The sequence below is a fragment of the Sinocyclocheilus grahami genome, unplaced genomic scaffold, assembly GCF_001515645.1.
Source record: "Sinocyclocheilus grahami isolate Dianchi unplaced genomic scaffold, SAMN03320097.WGS_v1.1 scaffold422.1, whole genome shotgun sequence".
In the NCBI taxonomy this organism is placed as follows: domain Eukaryota; kingdom Metazoa; phylum Chordata; class Actinopteri; order Cypriniformes; family Cyprinidae; genus Sinocyclocheilus; species Sinocyclocheilus grahami.
The window spans coordinates 358,653-371,534 of NW_015505601.1; the positions used below are offsets into that span (position 1 = coordinate 358,653).

General features: G+C 36.7%; 1 protein-coding gene across 2 annotated transcripts in view; it reads right to left on the reverse strand.

Annotated features, from left to right (window-relative positions):
• The window catches only part of LOC107551381 (UPF0668 protein C10orf76 homolog), a 27,600-nt gene extending 16,381 nt beyond the window's left edge, over positions 1 to 11,219 (reverse strand). For both annotated transcript variants that reach the window (XM_016232962.1, XM_016232961.1), the window contains exons 1-14: positions 11,111 to 11,219; positions 10,567 to 10,685; positions 9,597 to 9,653; positions 9,339 to 9,485; positions 6,920 to 7,027; positions 6,745 to 6,837; positions 5,458 to 5,532; positions 5,274 to 5,360; positions 5,061 to 5,117; positions 4,938 to 4,981; positions 4,798 to 4,858; positions 4,564 to 4,610; positions 2,457 to 2,532; positions 2,228 to 2,321 (exon numbers count right to left, since the gene is read on the reverse strand). In XM_016232962.1, coding sequence (XP_016088448.1) covers positions 2,228 to 2,321; positions 2,457 to 2,532; positions 4,564 to 4,610; positions 4,798 to 4,858; positions 4,938 to 4,981; positions 5,061 to 5,117; positions 5,274 to 5,360; positions 5,458 to 5,532; positions 6,745 to 6,837; positions 6,920 to 7,027; positions 9,339 to 9,485; positions 9,597 to 9,653; positions 10,567 to 10,668 — 1,048 coding nt within the window. In that variant the 5' untranslated portion in view covers positions 10,669 to 10,685; positions 11,111 to 11,219. The remainder of the gene's footprint in view (positions 1 to 2,227; positions 2,322 to 2,456; positions 2,533 to 4,563; positions 4,611 to 4,797; positions 4,859 to 4,937; positions 4,982 to 5,060; positions 5,118 to 5,273; positions 5,361 to 5,457; positions 5,533 to 6,744; positions 6,838 to 6,919; positions 7,028 to 9,338; positions 9,486 to 9,596; positions 9,654 to 10,566; positions 10,686 to 11,110) is intronic.
• Between the last annotated feature and the right edge of the window lie 1,663 nt (positions 11,220 to 12,882).

Sequence of the window (12,882 nt, forward strand, 5' to 3'; positions counted from 1 at the left end):
TTATTAAAACGTTACAGTTTTTGTTAAATTAGGACGATTGTTAGAACATTATAGTTTTTGTTAAATTTTTAATTAGAACGAATATAAAAAAATTATAGTTATTGTTAAATTATAACAATTATTAAAGTTATGGTATTTAGATGGAATAGAATAGAATTTACAAGGAATGGAATAAGATGTAGGGTAGTATTAAGTAAACAAAAGTGTGATTGTTAGAACATTATAGTTTTGGTTAAATTTTAACGATTATTAAAACGTTACAGTTATTGTTAAATTAGAATGATCATTAGAAAATTATAGTTTTTTATTTTAACGTTTATTAAAACGTTACAGTTTTTGTTAAATTAGGACGATTGTTAGAACATTATAGTTTTTGTTAAATTTTTAATTAGAACGAATATAAAAAAATTATAGTTATTGTTAAATTATAACAATTATTAAAGTTATGGTATTTAGATGGAATAGAATAGAATTTACAAGGAATGGAATAAGATGTAGGGTAGTATTAAGTAAACAAAAGTGGTATTGCACATTTTTATTGAACAAGAAGAGCATTTAACTGTTCATGAGGTAATTGAACGATTATTATTACGTTACAGTTATTATTATATTAGAATGATTATTAAAACTTTATAATTATCATTATTGTTACTGTCCTTGTTGTTTACAGGCTTTAACTCTAAGGTAAGTAAGTATATTGTGAATGTTTCTGGACCAAGTAATACATGTCATCCTGATTACAGATGATTGAGCTCTGTTGGCACATTCAAGCAGGAGAACACGCCACATCCACCACAGGAGCTTCATGCTGCCAGATCCGAGTGGATTTAATATTTCATACGGCTAATGGATATCAAGTTTTCAAAAGATTGCTATGCAAAAAGCAGCATAAAATTTACACGTGTTTTAGAGGCAAATGTAAGTGTGGAGTCAAGCTTAAGGAAGCGAGGTGTCGGCTCTACTATAACAGACTAAAAGTACGATTCAGAGGGTAATTTGCTGAACAACAGCGGTTTAAAAAGCTCATAGCGTTTCATTATGCAAACAACCCTCACTTCTGGTTACTGCGCTGACCATTTAATAGAAGTTTGTAGGGCTGGGTAAAAATATCGATATCTCGATATTAATAGATTCTCTTTTTTACGGAACGATATTGATTCTTAAATCCCAAGAATCGATTAGCCTAGCCTGTTTTCAGTTAATGGACGGAACCGTTGAAGGGCACTTCCCGTCCAATAAATCTCAATAAGCATTGCGCTTTGGTACTTTTAATAGAAATCTCAGATTTCAAATTCTGTCCATTGTATTGCAGTATTCAAACAATAAATGCAGTTTTGGCACTGTTTAATGTGAAGTGACAGATCGCTGGAGCGCCTCAGTTCAACAGACGTGGCAGCGCGAGGCGCACGTGAACTGATCATCTCCTCCACATTAATACCAGTTTCAGCACAAAATAAACATGACTAAACATCCGAAGGTAAGTTAAAAGAATGAGTACAACTTTACAATCCTTATCCTGTCTCATGTAATCGCTCAGTGTTTCATCCGTACAGAGACGTCAATATAACGGCTTGTAAACAATGTCACGTAACGTCACATTTACCTCAGAAAAACATATTCGGTGACCATAAACTCATTAGTCAGAAAAATAAACTGTAGAGAGGGGCATTTTGCTAAATATATGCACAATATAACATATTCATTATACATTTTACTGTTCTTCAATATTTATGTTTGAATAAATCCATCAAATTTTTATGACAGCCACCATTACGTTTATATAAAAAAACTGAAGTAGAAATATTATTATGTAATTGTAACTTTATTATTTTAAAAACTTCATTAAGTGTAATTTTAACAAATCAGTACATTTTAACCTTCAATGTTATAGTAATGTAGTACCAACTGGCTCTCATTAATATTTTACAGCATTAGTTGAGAGATTTTTTTTTCCTTGAGAAAATTTGTCATGTACTGTACCTTATATATATCCAAAATAATCAATATCGAATCGAATCGGTAATCAAATCGCAAGCTTGTGAATGAGAATCGAATCGTGAAATTTGTGTCAAACGCAGCCCTAGTAGTTTGTTTTATAGAAACAGCCGCTGAATGTATTCGATTCAAATATGGTGCATCAAGATATCTACTTTTGTGTTTTGCAGAAGAAAGAAGGTCCTGTGGGTTTGACATGAGGCTGAGTGAATGATATTTGAACACAGCTCACTGTCCAGAGAGGGTGGTGTGGTGCCTAGCGGGGTCGTAGGAGAGGCTGGGACGGGTGTAGCCGGGGTCGTTGCCATGTCAATCTCCGGATGGCTCTGTGATTCACAAGTAAACCATAAGCCTCAATGTATAGATAGCATAGGCCTTATGATAAAAGCATTGGAACATGCAAGCCTAAAATTAAGTCAATGCGCAAAGAAAATAGAGAAAAATAATTCTGCAGTGTTGACCTGTGCAAGAACCGTGATGAAGTTTCTGTTGAGATGCACGGCCTCATACAGAGCGAGCAGGATGGCTTCATTAGTCCTAAAGGACAGTAAAGTCATCAGACATGTGGAGCATTTGATTTAATAATACAAGAATGGAGATTTAAATATTTGATGACTGTCATCATGTACTGGAGACTTAAGGGGCTGATCTGACCTTTAAATATGAATATACAACTTCTGTTCAAAAGTTCACTTTTTTGAAAGAAATTAGCACTTTTATTTAAATTGATCAAAAGTGACAGTAATTACTTTTATAACATTACAAAGTATTTCTGTTTCAAATAAATCCTGCTCTTTTGAACTTTCTATTCATCAAAAAATCCTGAAAAAATGTGTCACAGTTTCCAACATTGATATCTATAAGTACCATTATTAAAAATTGAGCACCAATAATAATTGATAATAATTGAGCAGCAAATCAGCATATTAGAATGATTTCTGAAGGATCATGTGACACTAAAGGCTGGAGTAATGATGCTGAAAATACAACTTTGATCACAGGAATAAATTACATTTTAAAATATGCTTATTTTAAAGGGGTCATATGATGCGATTTCAAGTTTTCCTTTCTCTTTGGAGTGTTACAAGCTGATTGTGCATAGATAAGATCCCTGACGTTGCAAAGACTAAAGTCTCAAAACCAAAGAGATATTCTTTATCAAAGTTAAGACTCTGCCACGCCCCCCTAAAACGGCTCGTTCTAACACGCCCCCACATATCTAGGTCACTATGTGGGAATATTTGCATAATGCGCCCAAATGTGCACGCAAAGAAAGAAGGCGTGGTTTCAGTAACCGCAGTTAGTGTTGAAGCAGCATGTCAGGGAGACGCTGTGTGTTTCTAGGCGAAAGCAAAAGCACTTTATTTGGCCTTCCGAAAGTAGATGCATTTAGGAATCTTTAAGATCACTTACAACAGAACAGCAATGCATTTTATGGATGACCGTTTCGTGAACCTAGGAGAGGAGGTAATTCTGACTTTGCTATGACAATATGGCGCTTCTGAATCAGCTACTGTTTTGTTATTAGTTTAAGTATTTGCTATTGACTGTTCAAATGCGGAGTTTTGCGCATCGTGTGTGTGTGTTTGTGAGAGAGAGAGAGAGAGAGAGCGTCACATCAAAGTGTCAAGAGTCAGCTGTCTTAACCGCAGCTTGTGTACTGCATCATCACTGTGTCTGTACCCCTTTCGGGCTTGAACTGGTAAAACTAATGACATTATTTACTGTCTTTACATTTATTTTGAAAGATGAAGCTCGCGATTATGGTAAGGGGTGTTACATTTCCGATGAGTGCTTGCGGTGTTCGGCCAATCACAATGCACTGGGTCAGCTGGCCAATCAGAGCAGACTGCGCTTGTCGGAAGGAGGGACTTTGTAGAAAACGAAGTGTTTAAGAGAGGCGGGCATAGAGGACCTACAATAATGTACAGTATTTGAAAAATAATGTGTTTTTTGAACATTAAAGCATGTCAACATATTCTGTTACACCAAATACACAAAATAATGCTCTTTAAAAAAGCATCATATGACCCCTTTAAATTGTAATAATATTTTACAATATTAAGTGTTTTTACTGTATTGTCAAATAAATGCAGCCTTGGTGAGCAGAAGAGACTTCTTTCAAAAACCTTCAAATCTTTACGACCCCAAACTTTTGAACATTAGTGTAAATTTCATTTTCTCTACACAAATCATTTCTACATATATTTTCTTATTTTGTCTTTAGATTTTATGCTTAACAACATTAAATTTCTAAAGCATCATGTGAAATTAAAGACTGGATTAATGGCTGCTGAAAATTCAGGAATAAATTACATTTTAAAATATATTCAAATAGAAAACAGTTGTGAAATTGTAATAGTATTTCAAAATATTACAATTTTTACCGTATTTTTCATCAGATAAATGCAGCCTTTGTGAACAGAAGAGACTTCTTTTAAAAACATTTTTAAAAATCTTTACGACCCCAAACTTTTGTACGGTGGGTGCATTTTTAATTTGATTTAAAATGCAATTTAGGTGCTTTGTGTTCACCGATTAAAATAAAATAGTTTAGTTTTTACTTACTGTACTGACAGCTTCTCATCTGCATCAGCGATAAACATACTGCCCACCTGCAGACCAAAGCATTATTATTATAAATCTGTAGTTGCGAATTCATTTTCATTGTATGGAAAAGAGCAGCATGAACATTCTGCGAAATTTCTTTTTGTGCTCCACAGAAACAAAAAGTCAAGCAGGTTTGGAAAGAAATTAATAAATGAGGACAGCATTTTCATTTAGAGTGGAAAGGTTTCATACCATGCTGGAAAGGGTGGAAAAAAAGCCTCCCTGGTTTTCTTCTTCTTTGTCTTTATACTGCCTGTGGAAATCAGATGGGACACATGAAATCTTTCACATAGACGTTTCTTAAAAACAAAACAACAAAGATTGCACGTTACCTATTGTACTCTGTAAGTGCGTGGTGGATGACCATTCCCATGCCCTATGAAAAGATCAACTATATTAGACCTCCATGTGACTCAATAATATCTTGAATTTCAAGAATCTCCCTAATCACTCACATCCAGGGTCGGCTCGTCGTCCACTATCGACAGTTTCACAATGTAAGGATTCACAGACTACAATTAACAGAGGAAACAATGAATCTCACAGAAGTGTTACAAACAAAGCTTCATGACTAGAACTGCTAGAATGCCATATTATATTAGTACAAACATCAATGTGCTTATTTTGCATTTAGAAATAGTGACTTAAAGTTTTTACTGTGCATTTACCTCATACTTCCTGTAGTTGACCAGCAGAGCTAATAGTACCACAGCATCATATCCATGCTGCGCTCGACTGGAAACGTCAGAAAGAATCTGGACAAAAAGAGGCGAATGAAATGGACGACATTATAATGCACTGGCAAGATCGAAAAAATCACGCCACACATAATACACCCAATCACAGTCTTACCTGTAGAATGGCCTCAAATATACTGTTGATCATCACATACTCCAGAATGGTGTTCTGACTAATATTATCGGTCACCTGAAATAAAAAAAAACACATTATAACCACGTCAGAAAAACATCAGAAATAAACAAAAATAGCATTTACAGCAATGGACATCTATGGGCCGAGTATACCAGAGGATTTCAAAGCAGCAAAAAAGGATATAATCACAATAGTGCCATGTGAACATCTAATTTTTAAAGGAATAGTTCACCCAAAACTGAAAATGCGCTGACAGTTTACTCACCCTCAGGCCATCAAAGATTAGGATGAGTTTGTTTCTTCATCAGATTTGTAGAAATGTAGCATTGCATCACTTGCTCACCAATGGATGCTCTGCAGTGAATGGGTGCCGTCAGAATGAGAGTCCAAACAGCTGATAAAAACATCACAATAATCCACACCACTCCAGTCCAACAGTTAATGTCTTGTGAAGAGAAAAGCTGCGTGTTTGTAAGAAACAAATCCATCATTAAGACACTAACTTTAAACCATTGCTTCCAACTAAAATATGCATCCCTAATCCAATAATGCTTCCTCCAGTGATAAAGTCCATCTCCTCACATCAAAATCCACCCACATATTTGTTTAGAGCCGTTTTGGACTGTTTTCACCTGTAAACGGTGCTTGATCTGCGCAGATTTCTCTCCTGATTCAGATGAGTCGACTTTTTCACTGGATGAAGCAATATTATGAATAGAGGACTTATATTTAAGCCGGAAAACGACTGTTTAAAGTTAAAAACATCTTAATGATGGATTTGTTTCTTACAGACATGCAGCTTTTCGCTTCTCAAGACATTAACTGGTGGACTGGAGTGGTGTGGATTACTTGTGGATTATTGTGATGTTTTTATCAGCTGTTTGGACTCTCATTCTGACGGCACCCATTCACTGCAGAGCATTCATTGGTGAGACAATGGTGCAATGCTACATTTCTCCAAATCTGATGAAGAAACAAACTCATCCTAATCTTGGTTGGCCTGAAGGTGAGTAAACTGTCAGCGCATTTTCATTTTTGGATGAACTATTCCTTTAAGTTTTGTTACTATAATTTTTAAATCGTTCATATTTTAACGTCTATTTTTGGTGCCATTCCTTGCCCCATATGACTTCCATTGTAAATGGACAGATTTTTTTATTTCTTTTACAAACTAAGGGGCAAGTAGAACGATTTACTATGGAGTGAAAATGAAAGTGACCAGATTTTAACCAAAAGAGTGCAGAAGAATGGATGTGTTGATCTTACAGTGACCAGACACAGCAGTAGTTTTAGACACAAACTCTTCAGACTCTCCGATCCATCACCGCACAGCAGACTGTCCAGGCTCTCCATTAGCTCCTGTGTGCACAATTACATTAGAACTCAAATTTGCATTCAATCAAAACATCCAGATCTTGTGTGAGCGGGACAAACAACTGACCTTCATTCGGAGCTCAGCTTTGTCGAAGCCCATCAGCATGTTGATGATGTCAAAGCCTGTGGCAGACTTGTTCTTCTGGTGAACTCCTCGAAACAGTGCACAGAGAGTCTACAGAGACAGACAGGAGGAGACTGGTGAGCTTTTCTTGTCTTTGTAGTACTTTTCATTCAGATCTTTGGGTCAAAAGCAACTGTTAGATTTTCAGAATGCCAACCAGTAACTGAACGCAGGGTGCGTCTGCAAACACAAAAGCTGACTTCACAACTTCGTTTCCAATTGAATGTTTTAAAGCATGTTTAAGCCAAAAAATAATTGTACAAATAATAGTGTGTAAAGAAAACGAAACTTCCACTGCTGTTCAAAAGTTTGGGGTCTGTAAGATTTTTTAAGCTTTTTGAAAGACGTCTCGTCTGCTCACCAAGGCTGCATTTATTTGATCAAATACACATAAAAAATACATGTAAAAACAGTATTATTGTGAAATATATATATTTTTTTTAAATAAGTGCTTTCTAACTGAATATGTAATTTATTCCTGTGATCAAAGCTGAATTTTCAGCATCATTACTCCAGTCTTCAGTGTCACATGATCTTCAGAAATAATTCTAATATGCTGCTCAAGAAACATTTCTAATTATTATCAATGTTCAAAACGTTAAACGTTTTTCAGCATTCATTTGAGACAGAAATCTTCTGCAACATTATAAATGTCTTTACTGTAACTTGATTCATTTAATGTGTCCTTGCTAAACAAAGGTAGTCATTTCTTTAAAGGGGTCCTATTATGCTCTTTTACAAAGTCTTGATTTTGTTTTGGGGGTGTACTAGAACATGCTCTCATGCTTGGTGGTTCGAAAAACGCATTATTTTTCACATAATTTACATTATTAAAATACCTTTCTCCCCAGGCTGGCACAAACAGCTCGATTAGTTCCGGCTTTGATGAAGGTCCGCCTTCCGAAAAACAAAATGTGATGTGATTGGTTAGCTGTCCCAGTGCGTTGTGATTGGCGAACAGCTTAGACGGTGTTTCAGTACTGCCACGCCCCCTTGCGCCGTCTTTCAACAAAAGCTTTTGGCGAATCCGGCACTTCTCACTTGTGATGTGGAAGCTGTCCTCAGTAAAATGGGCAGCACACAGGAAATTGGTGTTATAATGCTCAGGAACAGAGTTAAAAAGTAAATTGCAACCACTCTTTCCTGACATCATCCACTTTCGAAAGTGAAAAAAACAGCGTTTCAGGTGGTCGCGCACCGGACGAGAAGCGCAGCATTGCGCCACGCCTTTAAAATTCGAACACATTATTTTCTATGAGTGTAGGCATACCGGCGGCGCCATTCGGTGTCTGTCCGTGGCGCCCAGCTACGTCGTGTTGTACTTGTAAGTATTGTTCTAGACCAGCAGTTCTCAATTCCAGTCCTCACGTACCCCAGTTCTGCACATTTTGCACGTCTCTCTGTTAACACACCTGATTCAGATCATCATCTCGTTAGAAGTGAGCTTGCATGAACTGTGGCAGCAGCACTTCTTCTTCGTCGTCTCGTCTGATGCAGTCACTCAACCAAGCGTTCTAACCACAACCTCGCCCCTCCCCACCCCCCAACCATTCGAATTTCTGTAGGCGGGAATTCTTTGTAATGAAATTCTAATGAGCCACTTTGTGATATCACAAAGCCCGGAAACCAAACGCTGTAGTCCAAACGAGCCGTTTGCTGTAGTTCTTGAAAATGGATTTTTAAAAAACGAAATATCTCCCTTTGGAGTGGACTTTGAGATTTGTAACTTTCTAGATCGTTTTTATGCCCAAACATACACACACTACACACTGACTAAAATTAAAAAAGTGAAAAAGCATAATAGGACCCCTTTAAAAACCTTACTGGCCTCAAATTTTTGAATGGTAGTGTATTTTTTACACTATTATTATATTTTGTAATTTTATGACAACCAAGTACATTTTACTCCGTAATTATCATTACCATAAAGTAAAAATTAATTAATTAAGTGCATGGATTTTAGGGTTCGAGTTGTAATTCCCATTATTATCAATGGTTAACCTTATTAGATTCGTAGACTTCCAATACTCTAAACACATTTTTTTACTACACAGACACAATAATTAAAAAAATAAGTATAAGAAGTTCTACCATCATGTATAAATACTTAAACATTCACATTATGCATCATTATTTTTTTCAAATTGCAGTGATAAGAATTAGATTTTTTTTATATTAATGAGCATTTGAAGGCAAAAATATTTGTAACGGACATAAAAATAAAAGAAATACAAAATGTTTTAATGGCTCATTTTCTTTATACTAAATATTCTGCGGTGAAACATTACCAATTATTTGTAGCATGATTTGATTATGTGAATTATGAAGATGTTCCTTATAAATGCAGTAAGCATGATTTTACCTGCAGCGCATTGACTACTTTGATCTGGTGCTCTTCACCCAGAGCTTGAACACAGTGATGGAACAAACTGTTGATGTTGTCTTTGATTTTCATGACTTCATCCCCATCCAGAGACTCCAACTTCCCCTCCAGATACTCCAGATTGACCTGCTCAAAGCACAGAGAAAGATCAACAATACTGCCCACTTATTGATAAAACAGCTCCACAGAAATGACTCCAGTACAAAACGTATTTCAGGATGTGTATCTGCCAGCAACCTTCATCAGAAACAGCTCATCCCAGAAGCGAGGATTGTGCTTGGTAGGGTCTTCCTTCTGAAAGAGGGAAAAAAAGAAAAGAAAAAGTGATTACAACCTACAGTATATCTGCAGCAACATTACATTTAAAAACATTTCCATATGAGAACTTGTAATAATGTCTGGGGCTGCAACAACTAATCAACAATGAAAATAAATTACATTAATCGATAATTAGCCTTTTTTTAATTTTTAATTAATAATCGATTAATTGCGTTTGTGTGCTGTGCAATGAAAAACCTGTCCAGCCACGTCACTTTACAGCAGTGAATAACGCATTTCCACTGACAAAACGCATCTGTATATGGAAGCCCATTTCCGCCATGTGATTTAAAAAAACAAAGAAGTGACTTTTTATTTCACTTTTTTTTCTGCACAATTCTGAGATTTTGAATTAACTCAAAATTCAGATTTTTTTCTCTCCTCTGAATATTTTATATCTTGCAACTCTGAGTTTACAGCTGTGTGTGTGTGTGCGTGTGTGAAATCTTGATTTTTAAAAATCTGATTCATCAAAGCAATAACCAACCGATTAATAGTTAGTTGCAGCCCTAATGGTGCGTGAGCGTGTGTGGTGTGTGAGTGTGTGCGTGCGTGCGTGCGCGAGTGTGAGTGAGTGGTGTGTAAGTGAGTGTAAGTGAGTGTGTGCGTGAATCTTGAGTGAGAGTGTGTGTGTGAGCGTGAGTGTGTGTGAGCGTGAGTGGTGTGTGTGAGAGTGTGTGAGTGAGAGTGTGTGTGTGTGTGAGTGTGTGTGAGCGTGAGTGGTGTGTGTGAGAGTGTGTGAGTGAGTGTGTAAGTGAGTGTGTGCGCGAGTGAAATCTTGATTTTTTTAAATCTGATTAATCAAAGCAATAACCAACCGATTAATAGTTAGTTGCAGCCCTAATGATATCACACTCTGAACATCGTGAAAACCCAAATACTGACTTACTGCAAATATCTCATCGTACATCAGCACCACTTTCTCCTTCAGAGGCTTCTTCGAAGAGGATGTTCTCCTCAGCAGACCTGCTTTCTTCTCAGTCTGAGCCATAGCTTACAAACGCAACTCTAGACACAGGTTCAAACAGATTAATACGACAATAACGCTTACCAATATCTTCCCTAGAAACCGTTCATTACAGTACAGTACACGCAGACAGCCAGCTCGTGTTTACATGCATGTGTTTTGACAGCTTAGCTTTAGCATGTAGCTTCCTAACATCACATACAGTAAAGAAACACTCTTGACAGGTCACTTAGTATCACTGACACAATTAAGAGGCACGCATTTAATCAAAAGAGATGATAATTCAACAGTCTCCATCTGGGACAGTCACGCTAACTGATCAAAGCTGAACTGTTAGGCTCCCTTGCCCTGCACTTATAACAAAATAAACACATTTTCCATTCTATCGGTTACTTTTACAATCAGACACGGATTCTAAATCAGAATCTATCCGTTTTAATAAATGAATTCAATAACGTGTTCATACCCGAATAATAAAGGAATCACTGTTTTTGTTCCATTTCTCTTCAAGCTAAACAGATGGATTTTTTTCGCTCGCCTGACTTCCGGTGGGAGCGGAAGCCCCGCCCATGTGTTTACATCACGTCCGCTAGCCATGCTGCATAGACACATGTACACTTATCTGTGTATAATATGATCGTAATAATGAGCGATAGTAAGACCATCTCTGCATATGCCGGGCTGATATGTTAGCGGAATTGATAATGTTGTCATAATCATGTGTTTTATTATTAGTTTATAGTGCGAAATGATATAAATAATTTGATAATTGTATTATTGCTCAAAATACAGGTGGGTTGTTTTGATATATGTATCATATAATCAGCTCATATAGATAATCATGTATTGTGTCGACAGTTCAGACAGACAACTTAGACATCTGACACAAAAATCACTTCTTTGTGTGATTAGTGTAGATGTATATTATATAGAAATGTTATTAAAGTATTTAAAAACAGCTTTCTTAGTTCTTAGACAGTTTATGATACAGATACTATCATAATGAAATTCTTGATTATTGGTAAGACATTCCTCTTCCCTTCATAGACACTCTTTTCATTTTTTTAATTAATTTGAGCTTTTATTAAAATATAAAAAAATCAGCTTTCTTAAAAAAATGAAAAACAAAAGTAATGAAATAAGCAGTTTTTATTTTATATTATAGTTTTTATTTGATATGTTATATAATGAGATCTCTGAGGACCTCGGAAAAAGAGTTGCTGTTGCTCATCAAGCTAGAAAAGGTTTCAAAGCCATCTCTAAAGAGTTTGGACTCCACCAGTCCACGGTCAGACAGATTGTGTACAAATGCAGGAAATTCAAGTCCACTGTTACCCTCCCCAAGAGTGCTCCACCAACAAGGAACACTCTAAAAGCAAGACGAGTAAAAGTCCACTAGGTTTCAAAGGACTGCAGGCTAACTTCTAAGTAACTAAAAGCCTTTCTCACATTGGCTGATGGTAATGTTTATGAGTCCATCATCAGGAGAACACTGAACAATCACGGTGTGTGCATGGCAGAGTCGCAAGAAGAAAGCCTCTGCTCTCCAAAAAGAACATCGCTGCCCATCTGCAGCTTGCTAAAGATCACGTGGACAAGCCAGAGGAATTCTGGAGAAATGTTGTGTGGATGGATGAGACCAAAATAGAACATTTTGGTTTAAATGAGCAGCGTTATGTTTGGAGAAAGAAAACCCTGCATCCCAGCATAAGAACCTTATCCCATCTGTGAAACATGCTGGTGGTAATCTCATGGTTTGAGCCTGTTTTGCTGCATCTGGTCCAGGATGGTTTGCCATCATTGATGGAACAATGAATTCTGAATTATACCAGCAAATTCTGAAGGAAAATGTCAGGACATCTGTCTGAGAACTGAAGCTCAAGAGAAAGTGGGTCATGCAGCAAGACAACGACCCCAAGCACACAAGTCGTTCTTCCAAAGAATGGCTAAAGAAGAACAAAGTTAATGTTTTGGAATGACTGAGTCAAAGTCTGGACCTTAATTCAATTGAGATGTTGTGGAAGGACCTGAAGCAAGCAGTTCACAGGAGGAAACCCAGCAACATCACAGAGCTGAAGCGGTTCTGTACTGAGCAATGGGCTAAAACTAATACAAGCCGTTGTGCAGAACTGATCAGCAGTTACAAGAAACGTTACCTGCAGTTCTTGCTGCAAAAGGGGGTCACACCAGATACTGAAAGCAAAGATTCACATACTTTTGCCACTCACAAATATTTAA